The 19,043-nt window shown below is 48.6% G+C and overlaps 2 protein-coding genes across 2 annotated transcripts; one reads left to right on the top strand and one right to left on the bottom strand.

Annotated features, from left to right (window-relative positions):
• Window positions 1-2,034: 2,034 nt before the first annotated feature.
• LOC100276881 (uncharacterized) lies at window positions 2,035-3,133 on the bottom strand. Its single transcript, NM_001150584.2, has one exon. It carries the CDS (start codon window positions 3,012-3,014, stop codon window positions 2,418-2,420), a length of 597 nt encoding a protein of 198 aa, NP_001144056.2. The 5' UTR covers window positions 3,015-3,133; the 3' UTR covers window positions 2,035-2,417.
• A 2,420-nt stretch (window positions 3,134-5,553) lies between these two features.
• On the top strand, window positions 5,554-6,053 carry LOC100275030 (uncharacterized). The gene has a single exon (NM_001367950.1). It carries the CDS (start codon window positions 5,560-5,562, stop codon window positions 5,938-5,940), a length of 381 nt encoding a protein of 126 aa, NP_001354879.1. The 5' UTR covers window positions 5,554-5,559; the 3' UTR covers window positions 5,941-6,053.
• The last annotated feature ends 12,990 nt before the right edge of the window (window positions 6,054-19,043 follow it).

Raw genomic sequence — 19,043 nt, 5'->3', positions numbered from 1 at the left:
CTCTTTGCCGAGTGTCATATCCAGACACTCGGCAAAGTGTATTTTCATTTTTTTTATTTTGGTATGTTCCTACACTATGTAGACCTACATGTATCATTTGTGGACAATTATAACATAGTTTCGATAGTTAGTAGAATTAGTTCGTGTATTTGAATTTCTTCGGAAAATTCAAATTTGAACTGCAGGTCACTCGAAACTTGGAAAACCGTGCATGAAAAAATGATATTCATGTTACTTAGCATAAGTTACGACCGATTGCAGAAGCGTACCGGAAACTTCGAGCAACATGCTCACTAAACATGGCCGTGAACTTGGCATCCACATGTTTAAAAATTGTATAAAACACAAACAAAGTCAGAAAATCATGAAACTTGTCCACGTGTCATGATATCATATGTATGGGCTGTGATAAAAATTTTAGAATGTTTGGAGAAAGTTGTGAGACACTATGTGTAGAAACCTAAGAGATCCACATGAAATAACTCTTAGATTTCATATATATATATATATATATATATATATATATATATATATATATATATATATATAGAGAGAGAGAGAGAGAGAGAGAGAGAGCAGGGAGACATTGTTCCAAAGATTCATCGTCACTACCACATTATCAGTAACATCGAAAATATAGATCAATGAGGATCTACTGTCCTAAAGAAAAAAACTATGGTAAATACTTTAGTATATTTATATACGGTTAAATTTATTTTATATATTGTTACGTTTTATCTTAAATTGTCTAATTTTTTTAGCCTACTGGATCATGGTAAAGTAGTATAGCAGCCAAAAGGACAGCTGAGAGCAATTTTTAAACAGACTATCTTTTCTAATTGTTAGGAATATAATGATAAAAATACTATCAACGACAACTTCTCTAAGTTATAGTCTAATTATAGTCATAATCTATTTAAAATAGCCAAAAATAGATTCAAAAATAAATTTCTAGAGCATATACAAGATATAGAAAAAAGGTGATAGAGAATTAGAGAGCGAAAACAACATGTAGAAAACGATTTTTATTTAGATGACTCTTGAAATAATGATTTACGGATTGCTAACATGTTAAATGAAGGGTGAACTTTGAGGGTATATAGAATATGCTACACATTAACATATTACATAACATGCATTATAAATGGTTCGCGCTAACACGACTAAAACTTTATTACATAATCAAGAGGCCCTTCTAATAGCATATGTATACATATTGAGCATGTAAAGTGTCAACGACGCTTGGAGTCTTATATATGTTGTACACGTCTCTATTTTGTTGGCCGCCTAATAGCATGGGTTACTTGTATGGAAAAAGTTGCTTGTAGGAAAGAATTGTACACGTTTATAGTATATGTTAGGTTAGGTATACTGATCCAGGATTGTTCCAACAGTACATAAATTATAGCATCTACTATCTTATACATCTAACTGCAGAGACTCTCAGCGCAGGAGTCGTTTTGCAAAAACTGATGCAGCTCAAGATTCAAAGAAGAAGAAAAGACTCATGCAGGCTAGGCCGAGCCAGAAGTGTCAATGGTGATCCATGGACACGCAAACGCCAATAGCCAGCAGTGGCAGCAGCAGTCCACGTACGTCCACAGCCCATATGGTAGATGCATCCACCAATTATTGGTTGGTTTGAACTCGTCTCCTCTCCCCCACAACGAGACTGCTTCCGCTTGGTGCTTTTGCTAGGACGGACGGGCACCCGAGGGAAGCGTATACTGCTCCCCGCAGGTCACTGTTTCTTTGTGTCTGGGCAACCAGGAGAACCCAGGTTCACAAATCGGTTTCTTACTCTTTGAACAAGAACCGCAAGAGTTCATCTCCGTATGATGAGAAAAAAGGCTCAACTCGTCAATCGTCATCAAGTAGTATACAACTCGTCATCAGATACTTGTTGTAAGAGGTTTCTCAACGCAAACACCAACACCATGGAGTGTGGAACGGATTTGAACAAGCGAGGAGTTTTATTCCCTTGGGCAGAGCAGAGGACTAGAGGAGAAACAAAAGGGAAGCAACAATCCTTGGAAAACTTGTCACATCATCCCCCCTCCCCCTTCCCTGCTGCTACAGAACATCTCATCCCGCCCATCATCGTCGTGATAATAGTGGTACTACTATAATTTACTAATAATAATACAAAAAAAAAATCCACAGATGAAATAAACCCTCCCTGCCTCGGTTCCTCCTCTACCGAAGAAGAGGAGAGGACGAGCAAAATTCCCCCGCGCCCATTTCTCTGCTCTACACAAACGCACGCACCCATCCGTCCTTATTTCTCCTCTTGGTTTTTTTTTCTTGTCAGGTTTATGTTACAGCGGCCGCCGGTTCCTCTAGCTGGATATTTTTTCTTTTGTTTTGTATCACTAGACCAGAGAAGACGGATCCGTATCCGCCCGCCCGCCCGCCCATCAGGCGGCGACGATGCCGGTGGTGAAGAAGATCTGCCCGCCGCCGCCGCCGCCGCTGCACGGCGACCCGGCCATCTCCGCGGCCGAAGTCCGGGACACGGCGGCGCGGCGCTTGCGCTCCTTCTCCTGCTGGAACTCGTCGCTCACCATGGCGTGGTACCGGCACTCCATGCTGCAGAAGGCTTTCTCCCCGCGGTACATGAAGATGTCCCTCCCGTCCAGCGCCCGCCGGCACATGTCGCAGCACGACAGGAACTCCGCGACGCGGAACGCCGCGCCGCCGCCGGGCCGGGCGGGGGCCGGGCCGACGCCGCCGCACAGGCTGGTGGCGCAGCGCCCGCTGCACCCGAGCTCCGACACCTCCAGCCGCGCCGCGCGCCGCGGGATGGACACCCTCGGCGCGGGCTGCGGCGGGCCCTCGGCCTCGAGCGCCGCCAGGATCCCGAGCCCCACGCCTCCTCCTACGGCGTCGCGGTGGCGCCACCCACGGGGCGACGCCGACGCGCGGTCCAGCGGGCTCGTCGGCGACGGCAGGCCGTCGGCCTTCCACTGGGGGATCTCCAGCCTGCGCGCCATGGTCCTCGCCTTCTCCACCATGCCTCGCTGCTGGGCGCGGAATAAGAGGGGAGGAGAGGAGAGGAGGTTGTCGCTGGCTGCTCCTCTCTGGCTTGGTTGTCCAGAGACCAGAGGAAGAGGAGAGGTTGGAGGGGCAGAAGAGGAAGTGGGAGGAGAGATCGGGAGTGGTTTCCTGTATTTGTAGCCCCTGGCCTGCCAAGCCCGTCTTGCTGTGGGTTTTCTTTTCCAGCTACATGGAATATATATTTTAGTGTGTGTGCTAAATTTCTATTTTTAATACCAGCTTTATTGGCTCATGTGGCGTGGCTAGAGGAACACGGAGCGGTTGCAGTATCTGTACACGCCAGCTTGGACAGCCAAGGTGGTTTGTAAAAACTCGACACCATTTTGTGTTAACATAGACTCGATTAGCCAGCAATAACCTCAGTTCTCGGTTTGGGTTACGAGGGACTAATTGGTTTGATGTTATTAGGCTTCCTCCAGCAAGCACATGCATATCATCACGTTCGGTATATTTAGCGCACCCATATCGTCCGCGCACTTCCATTAGAGTGCTCTGTCGTGTCCTCTAAATTTTGTCGGCCTTCTCTCGACTCTCTCGTCCTCCAAATCTAGCGTCTCCTGCACTAATTAAAAGTTGCCTCATTGTTAATTCTGCACCTATCATGTAATGTTATTGTATGGATGACAAAATTTAGAGAACGTTGTTAAAGATAATGAAAATATATATGATGAAATGTTTTAGAGTGTGCTGTAAATCACAAATGATATATTTTTAGAGGTTGAAATTTAGAGAATATTACTCAGGACAGGATTAGAAGGCGCTTGGGGGGACCTCCAAAGACTCGGTAGCCGTGACGGGCGTTGAGATCTTGCTGACCACCCTAATGCAATGCAGTAACCACCCCCACCCGTATGCCGTATAGCATGTGTACGAGAAGCAGCTCTGCTGCGGAAGGCGACGGGGATAGGACGATCATGGATTCGCGAAAACCATGGACTAGAGAAAAAAATGGTGTGCTGGCTGGAGCAGCATGGGAGTCTGCCACGGACAATACATCACGTCACGTCTTGTCTTTTTCTCCTTTCACTCCCAGTTCCTGCCACTCGGTGACTTGGACGTTGGCGGACCTGACCACATGCCCATCTCTGGATCTGGTGAACGAGAATCCAAATGGAAATTACCGGGCGCCATATTACTGTAACCCGTTATCGTGCGCTTTGGCTTTAGTGCGTCCGTGACGTCACCTGTTCATCCCAAAAGAAAAACCAGAGAGGTCGAGTTGTAGAGCTGAGCTGCAGTGGGGAAGGATGAGGTGACTTGAGTACGTACAGTACCTGGAGCCCCCCCGGGTGAAATGGCTGGCGAAATTTTCTTGTACTAGCACCGGTGAGTGTGACTTGGTGGATCCACTGCCCAGTGCCTCCGCTGAATGGGGTCCAAGACGCAGGTAAAAAAAAAAAGAAGGGAAGCAAAAAGATCTGCGAGCGAGGTAGAGTATCCGTAAAAGATAAACGTGTCACTTTCCGGCTGTCAATTGAGACTAGGCATCCACGTAGCGTGGCCAATCAATTCGCTTGGGAGTATGTGCGTGCCTGTGGCTAAACAATCCCGGCTAAACCCTGATCGATCAGGATACCATTAAGGTCGCTGGCACCGCCATTTGGGTGAACCTTCTAGAGCGGGCGTTTGTTTAGTGAGAGAGACAGGGCGCTACAGTGGCCAGTGGCCAGTGAGAGACCGTGTGTCTGGCAGGTGGACCCTGCGCACTCCCTCGCAACGCACAGCGGGCGCCGGCCAATCAGGGGCATGGAAGTCGGAGCCCCGCCAGCCAGAGCCAGTTTCAAGAGCCCCATGCGATGGCCTGCCAGACTTGCCAGTGCCCGTGTGGCTAGGGGACGCGTGCGAGGACACGCGGAGGCGGGGCGGGGCTCGTGTCCCCTGCCGTGCGCACACACGGCATCGCATGCACGGACCTACTAGGCTGCCACGCGGGGCTCCTGGGAAGGCGTGCCGAGCCACGCGTACTCCTACGTACGCTGCGCTGCCGCGGGAACGGGCCCACCCCCGCTTTTATTATTCCCTCTCGCAGCGCCAGCGGATGGTGCCATTGGTGCCCCCCGGCTGTGGCCCTTGTCCCCTCCCCTCCTCCGCCCGGTGGTGATGATGACGGCCTCTTTGGAGCGGTACGGCAGGCTCGTGTCGTGGGAGGAATGGACGGAAATAACCCCCCTTCCTTCCTTTCCCTGGATTCCGTTCCTCCGCCCACCGTTCGCCTAGAGTGTGGGCCCCGTTCTGGTTCTGTGGGCAGGGCCGTTGATAGAAGAACCACGGGCTGCACGGTGAAGATGTGCTGTGTAGCTGCAAACATCAAACTACTGTACTAGTACGAGTTATTACGGCCGTTCTGGTTCTGACGGCGTGAGTGAACGGCTGGTTTTTGGACCGAGCTGCCGTACGCGCTACGTGGGCACACACGCGTCGCAAGAAGAGCAGCCGACGGGTTTAGGGAGACGCACCGTCGTGTACGTGTACACCACCCAACTAGTACTACGAAGCACCGCGATGCCGTTACAGCAGGTTATTAATAAGTTTATTATCACTCGCCGCGTCCCAGCTTCTGTGCGCATGCACTTGCTCCGCCTCCGGTCCGGTCACAACCGCGACACCGACCAGCCCATCCCGGATCCATACATGGACCAAACACAGCGGCGGCTCGATGACCACGGCCACGCGCCGGTGGTCAGTGCCCACGCCCAGCAGGCCGGTCCAGACAAGAGCCGGCAGCAGGAGCAGCCGCCGCCGCCGCCTTCTTCGTTGAACCAGACGGCGGCGAGGCTCCTGCGCGAGGCCACCGTCTCCCGCCCGGACGGCGAGAAGCCGGCGTCCTCGGACATCCTGGCCTTCGCGCGCTCCGTCGACCGCGTGGACTCGCCTCTCGAGTAGCTTTTTTTTGGCTTGCCCACTCTCAGTCAGCTACTGGCTCACTGGCTTTGTTTCTTTTCTTATCCATCTTGTGTTCGCACCGTAATAAAAAAGGGTCAACACTTTCCTCCCTATTTCGATCGTCAGTTTGTTTGTCATTCCTGTTAAGGTCGAGGGATTACTGCAGGCTTGTCATTCCATTTTCGCGATTTCGAAAAAGAAAACTCAACAATAATGTGTATAGGCGGAAGAGTACTTGTATGTTTGTACGGCACACACACACAGCCGAAATAGACGCTCGCTGTATCTCTCAAGTCGTAACCGACGCATCAAATCTGGACTCCGCTACACGTAGTACAGCGGATCATACCCTGTTTCGCTGTGTAACGCACCAGTACCTCACTTCTTTGTAAAGAGGAGACTTGAATATTTGTATCATCCAAAGCACCAATACGATCCTTAAAATATGGATACACTCATCTCTTATTCTCCTATAGACCATATAAAAAACCATTAGTTAGGTGGTCTAATAAAACTCTGTCATGTCTATTAAAGAGTTAGGCCACGTTTGGTTTTTTGTATATTATAGAAACTACATCTTACACGTTATACCAGAAAATGCAATTTGCACTTGGTTCTTGGATTTTTATTTCTCTGGACACAGAATCTAAAACTACGAATGAGTTACCATTGCCTACATAATGTATTTTTTATTAAAATGCGATTCCCAGTTATGCCAAGAACCAAACAAGGCCTAACTACCTCATAAGAATTTCCTAGTAACTGTCTCAGCTGGATGCTTGACACAATTTTAAGGAAGCGGTGCCAAGTGCAACAATCTCCTGAGGCTCGCGTCGCGTGAATCTGTGTATTATACGGGAAGCGCGGGGGCACGGAAGCTGTGGACTCGGTAGCAGGGGCATTTTGGTCCTCATGGCGGAAACAGCGACGCGTTCATGGGAAGCGGAAGTCTCCCACCCTCCGGTCCGATGTCCGGTCACGTGGCCGGTGGCCCACGTCCGCCACTCGCCAGGCCCGCACGCCCTCCGCTACACGACGGGGACGCACCACGTCCGGCCGCTGGACCCCGCCCTGACGTTGACGCATGCCACCCACCACTAATGGGCCTGGGGCCCAACTGCTGCTACGCGGGTTCATTTCACTTCATCATTTGCGTCCAGAACCCCCCTCCTCCCTGTGTCACTGTGTGTGTGAGTCATCAACGTACCGTACCGAAAAGCTCGAAACACCCGCGCGGCGGTGAGAGGGTAGGAAAGCGACAGGAGTAGGTGTAGGTGGGGGGAGTACTAGTGTACTACTACCGCGTCCACTGTACCCAATAATTTCCCCGCAGTGTCCTCACGCACGGCTGGGCCCCACCCGCCCGTGGGACCCGCAACAGTACGTGGACGCAGGATACCTGAACCTGGTCACTGTATACCAGTCAGTCAGTCGCCGACTCGCCCGTCCGTGATGAGCCTGCTGCCGTCCGTGTTTGCCACACCCGGTCCCGTCCCACACACGATTATAGCAGTTCGTCCTGCAGCCGTTACCGTGCGATGGCTGATGCCGCTGGCTCAGGACAGGGACGCTGCCGGAGCGCCGGGCCCCAACCGGCCGGCCGGCCATGATCTAGATAGTCCGTCCGTCCACCTCCCAAACTACACAGGCATTCTCTGCAGGCCGAAAAGCGGTTTGAATTTCGGCCGAAATTCGGTGCACCGTTCGGTCTCTTTCCCTGAATCTGAATCCAACTCTACGGATTCGTCGCAGGACCCACTCTATAATCTGATGGCCACTAGCAGTAATAAGTCGGGGGGGAACAGGGAGAGTGACGTTGATGAGGCAAAGAAATTAAAGCGGTCCTGTCAAGGCTGAATGATTTGGCTCGGACAGCGTATTCAATGGATTTGAAACATGATGCAGTCGCTCAGTCTGTACCGTCGCTGCAGTGCAGTGCACCACAGTTGGAATCCAAGATGGCTCCAGGAGCAAACGGTGAAGCCGGTGAAAGGAATGAACGAAAACCATCACATCTTATGGGATTAGCTAGCTAGTCCTCTTGTTCCTGTTTTTATTTTCCTTTTTCTTTTCAGACAACCAACCCACACAAGCACGCTCCCGCCGCCCATCTCCCCTGCCGTGCCGCCAGAGCTTGATAACTGAGTTAGCCTGGTTCGGTTTCTCAATCTCTATCAGCTGTATCTTGTTTACACTCTAAATAGACACTCACGTTTTCTGTATTTGATAGCGAGACATCTAGAACATAATATGACTATATTTGATAAGTTGTTGAACAGTATACTTCTATAAAAAAATTACTTCTTGTTAAAAGACGCTCGGGTTTGGGACGTTCCCCGCGCTTCACGCGTCTGAGAGCCTTCACTGCGTGACGCGTGGCTGAAGAAAGCCAGAGCAAAGCTGTGCAGTGCCACTGTGCCAGGCCGGCCAAAAAGAAGAATCGGAGCCTCCCGCCACGCCGCCGCACGCGTCCGTGGCGACGTCCGCCCCGACGCCTGCCTCGCGCACCGTCTACAGCGACCGCTTCATCCCCAGCCACACCGGTTCCAACCTCGCGCTCTTCGACCTCGCCCCCTCGCCCTCCTCCGCCGCCTCGTCCTCGCACGACGGCGGCCCCGCGGCCTCGTCCGGATCTGCGCAGCCCGCCGCGTCGCCCTACTGCACGCTCCTCCGCGCCGCGCTCTTCGGCCCTGACACGCCCGACTGCGTCGCGTCCTCGGCCGCCGCGTGCTCCTCGTCCTCCTCCCCGGGGCCCTCGCCTGTCGGCACCCCCGCCATCGGGAACATCTTCAGATTCAAAGACGGAGCCGGAACGCCAAGAGGGCGCTTTTTTTCGGGAGACCAAGAGGAGGACGCACTGTTCCCCGGCATTTTCACCACCACGGGCGCGGGAGCAAGGAAGGTGCCAAGGTCGCCGTACAAGGTGAGATGGGGAATTCGATTTGTTGCTTTCTTGATTGGGCCTTCTCTGTTTCTTGGGTTCTGGTTCTTGAGGTAGCCTCTGCTGCTTCTTGGCGGCGTGAAAGATTTGACATCTCGCCAATTGCACTCCGAAATGCTGAAAGAGACGTTTTTTTAACGAACATAATGCGAAATTTGTAGTTTCTTTCTGTTGCTTGCTTGTAGGTGCTGGATGCGCCCGCTTTGCAGGACGACTTCTACCTCAACCTTGTCGATTGGTCTTCACATAACGTCCTTGCTGTCGGGTTGGGCAATTGCGTTTACTTGTGGAATGATCAAATGTGTCCAGTTCAGTGAAAAGGGCAAGATCAAATGTGTCCAGTTTGGTATGGCTGCCAGATTTTCGGACAGCTGCCAGATTTCAGTTTTAGCGCATCTGCAATTTCAGTTAGCTTCAGTTTAGTTCACTCTGCTATGAAAATGCAACCGAATTTCTGACAGAAAACCGAGCAAACTGAACCGAGCAGACTGAATTTCTGAAGTAGCAGAAAACCGAGTAGGCAATAGTGTGAAATGGGCATGATAAAATAGAATCAGTCTGTAAACAAAACTGATTTTCTGTTTGGATGACCAATATACTGTAACATGTATTTGACTGTAAGCTGTAAGCTGTCGGTTTAGTTCAGTCCAAACTGATTTTCTGTTTGGATGACCAATATACTGTTAGCTGTCGGTTCAGTTCAGTCAAACTGAAAACACCTGAACACAGAACTGAAAACAGAACTGTGATTTTTTATAAGGTGTCGGTTCAGTTAAGCTAAATCAACTTCAGTTGGTTGAGGTGCACATCAGAAGCTGTGCTAATTTCAGTCAACTGCCAGCTTTTCTAGATCGTTTCAGTCACAAGCTGCCAGTCACAAGCTGTTCTAATTTAACTGTTCTAATTTCAGTCACAAGCTGCCAGTCAAATACAAGGTGCACATCACAAGCTGTTCTAATTTCAGCCATCACATGCTAGATCGTTTCACAGACAGTCAGTGGCGGAGCCAGCAACCGAGTGAAGGGGGGCCAATCAAAGCTTTTGGACACAAAACAAAGCTAATTACAGTGGAAGAAAAGGCAAAAATTCTGTTGTAATAATATAATATTGATAATGAGTGTATCAGTACATAGTAAAGCATTTTACTTGAATATACCAAAATACAAGCATGTCATTATACTAGCTTAAACACATGTTAGAACACCACTTTTCTCTCCTTAAGATCCTTAAAATCATTAATTATATCATCATAGCTGTAGTTTCCCACGATTCCTCCTTCTATATGTACTAGTAAACTATTAGCAAGATACTCATCTTCCATCTTATTCCACAACCTTGTCTTGATTATCTTCAAGCTAGAAAAAGCACGCTCAGCACTAGCAGTTGAAACAGGAAGAGTAACAAGTAAGCGAACCAATCTATCAATCAAGTTGAAAACCCTATGACGTCCTGAGGAAACAAGGCATCGACAAAGGTCAGCTAAGGTTGCAATATTTTCCATATCTTCACTGTTAGAAGCTTCAGCAACAAAATGATTCAATTGGCACTCTAATCCAATCCTCTCTTGTTGGGTGAAATCTGCTGGGTAGTACTTCTCCACCATGCTGCACACATCACTTGCCTGAAAAGAGGTAAATCCATTTTTTGGTACCAATTTGACACTAATAGATAAAAGATCCATCACCTTCTCATTAAATTTTAGATTCAGTTCAGTCAGTTGAGTATCAATTGTTGCCCGAAAAACTTCAACTCTGAAATAATGATCATTGGTAAAATGATCAGGCTGACGACGAGCACGACCACCGCGCAATATATATATTTCATCAAAGTTTGGTATGCTAATTCCATGATTCATACAGAAGTCAACAACTTTGCAAATAAACGTTTCCCAACCATTGTCTGATCTCATTTGTTCAAGAAGGATTTTTGTTGAATGCACAAGACGGATAGCATTTACTATGTCTTGTGTTTTCTTCTGTAAAGCTTGACCAAGATATTCAGTGATATCTAATATATCCCTCATCATACATAGAACAAATACAAAATCAAATGATATTAGATAGTTGAAAGAAGTATCTCCATCGTCCCGGTTTGCACCAGCAGATGAATCTGCAGCTAAGTTTTGTAGAACTGAACTGACAGCATTGAACATGTCAATAAGGGATGAAATAGAGCCTAAGTGTGAACCCCACCTTGTCTCTCCTGGACGTTTCAATGAGCGGATCTGATTCACTCCTTTACCGGTCTCAAGCTCGTCAATAGCTAACAAGCGTGCAAGTTCAACCATTTGAGCATCATGAAGCTCATCGTGACGCTTGGATGATGAGTCAACTATGTTCACGATAAACAACAGCTTCTGAAAAAATTGGCTAACAGACACCACATCTTTTGCTGCAGCAACAAGAGCAAGTTGTAAACGATGGGCATAGCAATGAACGTAGTATGCATACGAACATTCTCTAAGAAAAAGTGCCTGCAGACCATTCAATTCTCCCTTCATGTTGCTAGCACCATCATATCCTTGGCCTCGAAGGTTTTGTATATCAAAGGAATGGATTGCCAATACATGAGACAATTCTTGTTTCAGTGTCAGTGCTCTAGTGTTTGTTACATGAACACAATCAAAGAACCTTTCTTGTAAAACACCATCTTTATCAACAAATCTGAGAACAAGAGCCATTTGCTCTCTTTTGGATACATCACATGTTTCATCTACAAGAATTGAGAACTTCGCATCCCCAACTTTCTTTCTTTCTCCCGGTCACTTGTCACCAAAAACAGATTTGCTATGTGATTTGGTTGATTCAACAAGGTTTGACATTCTTTCACTGCATTATTGTGAACTGAGCAAGGATCAGATCCTATATGAGCCAGGAATGCACATTTTTTCCCATCATGAACCTTTTTCCAACTATCAAAACCTTGTGCTGTGAAGACATCAAAACCACTCCTTTTATTTATGTTTTTGCTACAAACAAAGCAATAAAGACAATAAGCACGTTCAATGCTCTCTGAATATTCCAACCAAGAGGGAAATTGACTAAACCAATGGTACTGAAAACGCCGCTGATGACCTGTTGGCCCTGATGGCTTATAACTTTGAAGTTTTGGTTGCATTGGACCTAAAATCAAGTATGCTCGTCGTACTTCATCTTGTTGGTTGCTTGGATACTCCCAAATTTGTGGGCGTTTGGCCGGATCTCGCTCTAAAAATTCGATACCCCGAAAAATAACAGCTTCATCTTGCCTCTGAAAATTGGCACCAGCAGCAACAACTATAGGTTGCTCAACAACTGGTTCTGGTTCATCCCTTCTTCTTTTGCAAAATGATTGGATGGATTTTTGAACCATTGCTATAAGTAAAAGAAATTACTCAGTATCTAAACTGGTAACTAGGGTTCAGGTTAGAGATATAGACTACCGTACTGAGCAAAATCGAATCAAAATAAGGAGAAGAGAAATTAGAGCATGCCTAACTTGAATAGCGCTGGGGTGTTTGAATTGACAGCGTGCGCGAGGTGGTGACTGCTGAGTGCTGAGACTGAGAGCGACGATTCGACGGCGGCACGGTCGCACACTCGCACGGACGGAAAACGGCTTGGAGCCTTGGAGTTTGGCGGAGAAGAGAGAGTGCGCGATGCTGTTGCCTGGAAGGCTAGAACTGAAGTGCCAGCCGCCAAGGGGGAAACGGCTTGGAGCCCGTGGGCCATGTAGTTTATACTTCGATTTTTTTATACCTACCTGGGGGTTTTTTTGCGGCAAGGGGGGGCAGAGCCCAGGTTGGTCTACACCTGGCTTCGCCCGTGCAGACAGTACAAGCTGCCAGTCAAGCTTGGCGCCAACTTCTGATGTAAGCTGGAAACCATATTCTGAAATAAGCCCTGTGTTGGTGATATCTTGGTTCTAATAAGCTCGTCTTGGAGGGTGTTACTGTCGGTGTCTTGGGTCCGACCGCACACCCGGGGTTGCCCCTCAAGGTGTTTTTAGGAGTAGGACGGTGTCGACGACTGTAGCAAAATGATTCGTGCCAGTTGCACGAGGGACAATGAACAATGTTTACAGGTTCGGGCCGCTTAGAGATGCATAACACCCTACGTCCTGGTGAGTATGCTGAATGAATGAGGTTACAAGAGAACTCTCTGAATTGAGAATGCGGAGAGTTGAAGTGGGCGGCTAAGTAATAGGGTCGATCCTTCTGAAGGGGTGCCCCCTAGGCCTTATATACTCGACCGTGGGGCAATACACGTGGATATGATAACAATGTGTAGCTAAAGGGTCAGCAAATGTTTGAGTTTATCTCCCTGTAGTTCCGCCGACCTATCCTCGCACGGCTCCGTTGCATGGGGGCTCCAGCGCGGGAAAGTCGGATCTCTGTTGTGGTCACTCGCTCGACGTTGTGGGCCGTCCGGGTTTGCACCAACCCGGCCTCGTGTCAACCTGCTTTGCTGATTGTTCCTCCCCAGGCCCACGAAAGAATGACCTTACGATTTATTGGGCCCTTGGGCCTTTCGTGAGGTCTTTTACTCTTTTAGTGGACCCGGGGGATATCTGTCCCCCACAAGCCCCCGATCTTTGGGTTAATTTAGAGGTAATCAGCCCAAAGATCCCAGGTCCAGCTTGCAGGCGTTTTTTAAAAAAACGACTTCTTACTGTCTCCTCCTGCTTTGATCACTCGTAAGCCGAAGCTTTGTTTCGTGCTTGTGCCTTAGAGGTCGGCATTTCGTTTTGTAGGACCCTGAACTTCATTGGGTGCACCGGAGGTGCACCCAATGGGTGTAGCCCCTGAGCTTCGAGTAGATTTTGGAAAATAATCTACTCGAAGGTCTTCATCAGAAATTATTTCCATTTTTACTCCTGCGTTTTGGTTGAGGGCCAGCCTTGTCTTTAATCTTGTCTCATGCCTTAGAAGTCGGCACTATCTTGGCTTGGAATGATGATTCATGGGGTGCACCGAAGGTGCACCCAATGGGTGCCCCCAACCTTGAAATGGATTTTTGAGGATAATCCATTCGAAGGTCTTTCTTTTGCGTCTTTTTTGCTGAAGATTATCCTTTCTGCTAGTAAAAATCGGCGTGATGCCATCCACATTTATGCTTTGGAGGTCAGCATTATGTCATCAATATTATGCTTCGGAGGTCAGCATGTATTTTGTCTTTTGCCGCCGAGTTTGCAATCCATCCATATCTTGCTAGGTAGTGTAATTTATTTGCTCTGCGACTGATTGGACATTTGATGGACGTTCTCTGTCTAGTCTCCACGTCGCTTCTATCGGCCATATTTTGTACTTCACTGGCTATATTTGGCTTTCCTCTGATCCTTACTGATATCTCATTTTTGTCTTGAGGTATTCACTGCATGCCCTGCACAGATGTGACCGTTTTGAAAAATATACTGATAATTCCTGGGCGTCCCCCCCAATGGGTGTGGGCAAGGGACGGCTTGGTACACTGAGTGTTTTAACCGGCTGCTTCTGAGTAGTAATGTGATGTGACGGCGGGTGTAATCATATCTTCCGCGCTGTTGACCGGAGTCCCAATGGGTGTTGTGTTGCGTGAAACGGCGTCAGCCGCCTGACGTGTCTTCAGACGGGTTGAAGTGCTTATTGAGTGCTTTGCGACTGTTCAGTGACCGCGGCTGGAGGTGAGCGGTTGCCTTCTCCTTCTATAAATAATGTCGTTGTCTCTCCGGCTTTTTCACATCTCTTGCTGTTCTCTGTTGCTTGCTTTTCTTCTCTCCCTTCCGCTTCCACCATAGGCAAGAACAACAAGCGCAAGCATGAGCCAACTCCTCCATCGGAGGATTTTGGTGACTCGGAGTACTCAGAGGAGGAGTTCTCCTCTGAGTCTGAGGGGTCTCCAGCTCCCATCCCCCTGCGTGAGTCGTCTGACGACTCAGACAACTCCCAGGGGCTCACGGCGGAGGTCTGGACGTACATCCGGGCCGTCGAGCGCTCCGGGCTCGAGGGCTCAGATGACTCGGAGTACTCCTCGGATGAGGAGGGCTCGGACGGTGGCGGTGAGGACGAGGACGACGACGACGAAGGCGGTGGCGACGGTGACGGTGACGGCAGCGGCAGGGGCGGCAGCAGCGACAGCAAGGACGGTGACGGCGGCGACAGCAGGGGCGACAGCGGCGGTGGCGGCAGCAGCAGAGGCAGCAACAGGGGCGGCAGCGGCGACGGCAACAACAGGGCCAGTGGCTAGACGCCACTGGTCTTTTAGATGTTAGTATAGTATAGTCAGAATAATGTACTAGTATTTAGTAGTGTAGAGTAGTATAGTGTAGTGTAGTAGTAGCAGCAGTAATGTAATGTAATGTAGTAGTAGTAATAGGGAAGTATCAACTCATAATGAGTTGATTTGTAAGTATGATATCTTCCCTTTAATGATGAAATGAAGTTGGCTTCTCTGTGATGATTGCTCTTCGATATTCATAACTTAAAAGTTCTTGAATCATTTATCTACCCGCCTTTTTCGTGAAGTTGATTCCTTTGAAACAGTAAGTGAATAACTCGGGCATCATACTGATGCTTTTAGAAGTAGCTGTCGAGCGACTTGTAGATGATGTCAGAGTTTTAGAGATAACTGCCGAGTAACTTGTAAACGACGTCGGCGCCTTAGAGGTAACGCCGAGCGACTGAGCACGATGTCGGAGTTTTAGAGATAACTGCCGAGTTACCTGAGAGTGATGTCAGGGTTTTAGAGGTAACGTCGAGCGACCTGAAGACGATGTCAGCGTTTTAGAGGTAACGCCGAGTGACTGGGGGGCGACGTCAGCGTTTTAGAGGTAACGTCGAGCGACTGGAGGGCGACATCAGCGTTTTAGAGGTACGCCGAGTGATAGCGGGCTGCGTGGGCCACTTTGATAATAGCCGAGTGATGATGTGGCGCGCTGGTGTTCTGGAAATAACTGCCGGGTGATCACGTGGCGTGCCGGTGTTTTGGAAATAACCGCCGGGTGCTGACTAGGCGCTTTTTGAAACGGTATCTGGCTCGGGAATATCCCACACGCGCTGCGCTTTTAGCCGCCTCTGCTTTCCGTGCCCTAGTTCTTGCTTTCTTGCTTCCGAATCCTCTTTGCAATTCGCCTCCCACTCTGCTCGCCGGTAGAATCGAGATGGCGCCCAAGAGGAAAGCCTCGAGTTCGTCTGCCGTGGTGATTCCTCCAATCGACCCCAACAGCCAGTTGCCTTTCGCAGGTAACCACATGTCCGTCATCTCTGAGCCCGAACTTCTCCACCTCGTGTCCATCGGGGTTCTTCCTCCGAGGGAACTCTGTTCTTGGCGATTTGCCATGGGGTTACTGTCCCAACTGAGGATACCCATGAGTCCGTGATTTATGCTCCTTTCCTTCTCCGCGGCCTCGGTCTTCCCATTTCTCCCTTTTTCCGCGGCCTCCTTGATTTCTACCATCTTAACTTGACCCATCTGAATCCCAATTCTATCCTGCAAATCTCCATTTTCGTTCATTTATGCGAAGCCTTTCTTGGCGTGCTGCCGCATTTCGGTTTATGGAAGTACTTGTATCACTGTCGCCCTGGGATGGCCGGGGGACAACATCAGTTGGTTGGTGGTGCTAGCTTGGAGATGCGCCGCGGGAGGAAGACTGAGTATCTCGAAATCCCTCTCAAAGTGTAAGGCCCAAAATTTGTATAAAAAAATAATAATAAAATAAATATATGAAGGAATAAAATAGTGAATCCAGATATCTCAACTTATATTTGAGAGTTGAAAATTTGGAACTGGAATTCAACTTGAAACCAGAAAACAAATGCATAAGGGTTTTATTAGATTAGTAAATATTTCTTGAAAATAAGTAAATGGCAATATTATATATATATTTTTATTTTATCAAAGATAGATTTGAGTCTCAAAACTAAAAGATAAAGTTGAAAATCTTTTAAACGTAAAGATTCCTAATTTCAGATGAGTGGATTATTCTTTTCTCTCTCATAAATTAGGCATCGATATTATTCAAATAATAAAATATCATCACCTCATGCTGGGATTATTTTGTTTGTTAAACACAGAATTGAATTTGTTTGAAGATTTGAAATTGGAACTTGAAATAAAAAGAAATAGAAATTTGGAATAAGAAAGCAGGAAAAGAATAAAAGAAAAACACTAACCTGGGCCGCTCATGCACAATTCGGCCCACTCTCTTCTCACCTCACCAGCCCGCTACTCGCCCTGTCACTGACGACGATGCCCCACTGGCTGGCTCCTCACCGCGTGGCCTGCGCTGGCTGACAATTGGGGCCCGCTGCCCAGCCTCCCATCACGCGTGGGATGGTGTATGTCTCCCTGACGCGTGGGCCGCGTCTCTTCTCACCGCGTGCTCACTCCCCTCGCGTCCATATGGGCCCTGGATGTCGGATTCATCCGCTTCCTCCATCTCCGCGTGGGTCGGGCGCCGCTGTAACAGCCGCCGCAAGGTTCGCGGCTCCAGCTGGCGCAAACGACCCCTCCTCTTCGGGGCACTCGTGGAGGACATCGCTGGTGGGGCCTGCTCCGATCTGGGACCTCATTCCGCACGCGGGGACTGGTTCCGCTCGGGTGTTCTCCCCAACCAGACTTCGTATCAACGAAATCACGCGAGATCCTCTCAACGCCGTCCGCAAATCCTGGGGCCCAACCTCCGCGCCAGCCGTGCGGAATCAGCAATTCATCTCTCCGCGGACTCTATGCCCCTATAAATTCCGCCCGGGACTTGCCTTGGTCGCTCTACGGGTTCACCGTGAATTGATAGTGTAGGTGCTCAGGCCGCCACCGCCGTCCGGGGTCTTCATCGTTGCTTACAGACCGTTGTGTGGTCCTGGTTTGTTGTCGGGGCGTACTGAAGCTCGTCTTGGCAACACCTGGACAAATTTGCACACCGGCTCACCGAATCGCTCATCGGGGCCCCTTCCCTCACCGTCATCCGCTCCCTGCCGTGGCCAACAGTGTTCCTGCCGTTTCTTCCAAAAAGGTACCCCCTCAGGTGTTCGCATTGTTCTTCTCCGCGCGAATCGATGATCGAATCGGTAGTTGGGGCTTGGGGTGTGGAGGTCGGTGACCACCGGTGGGCTTCTTGCCGCCGCGGGGTTGTGGGTGCCGCTGCTTGGGTGTTGCCAGGTGGAAGATGGCCTTATGGCCGTTTGATGAGGTTTGAGTGGATGAGATTAGATCTGGGGAAGGGAAGGGTTGGACCGTAGATCTTTGCGTTGACGGTTAGGATTAGATGTTGCGTACCAGTTCGGCCCAGCTCATCTCAGCCGTGGATCGTTGGATCGGCTGATGGTGTTCGATCGCGATGTATTAAAATCTGGACCAGAGGATTTAAATCCATCGGCCCGCAATGTGTACCGGTTCACTACGCGAGCCGATTTAATCATGGGCGTAGGATTCGGATCGGGCGCCCCATATCCAACGATACCTCTTCACTTAACTCTTTTGCGAATAAACCCTTGGCTTTTGCATAATAAAACCCGCCGTCCCTAGCTACTGTGCTCTGAGTCTTAGGTTTATTTGCGTAGAGGCCCCTCTAGTTTTCTGTTTTTATGCGCACGAACCAGAGACCCGAGTAATTCAATAAATAAATTTAGAAATTGATTTTTAATGTACAAATAATTCCTAGATATTGTTTAATTCCTAGAAAATTCATACTAAGTCCGTTTTGATCCATTCCAGTTGCATTAGTCTCACAATAAAATTTATTATCATCTGGCAGCTTTGTTTTGTCATGAAATATAGGTTAAAATGTTGCACTTAGGCTATTCTATATTTAACCACGTGGATCTTTGGAAAACCATAACTCCTTAACCGTAACTCCGAATTTAGTGGTTCTTGTTTCTACAATCTCGTAACGTCGCCTAGATTATTATTATTCAGTTTGTGCTTATGTTTGGTGTAATGTTAATTTTGCCGATACCATGTTTGTTTGTATTGCTACGACTAGCGTGAGGTCACGAGTCACCTGAAGATCATCCTGGTACCTGGAATCTCAAGTCTCAGGCAAGTTGTGCCCTTGATCACTTCTTTTTACCCAGCCATGTTCTAATTAATCATAATGATCTGCATAGGTTAATTTTGATGGGACCCAATAGGTTACCCTAGTTTGATTATCTTTATACCTTGTTACCACTGAACTTTTTGGGTAGTACTTGCTAGTGCTTTATGTGGTT

Source organism: Zea mays, chromosome 9, assembly GCF_902167145.1.
Source record: "Zea mays cultivar B73 chromosome 9, Zm-B73-REFERENCE-NAM-5.0, whole genome shotgun sequence".
Classification (NCBI taxonomy): domain Eukaryota; kingdom Viridiplantae; phylum Streptophyta; class Magnoliopsida; order Poales; family Poaceae; genus Zea; species Zea mays.
This window is presented reverse-complemented; position numbering and strand designations above follow the sequence as displayed.

Coding starts and splice junctions, on each gene's coding strand:
- LOC100276881 (NM_001150584.2), bottom strand. CDS start 3,014: ATGGTGGAGAAGGCGAGGACCATGGCGCGCAGGCTGGAGATCCCCCAG.
- LOC100275030 (NM_001367950.1), top strand. CDS start 5,560: ATGCCGTTACAGCAGGTTATTAATAAGTTTATTATCACTCGCCGCGTC.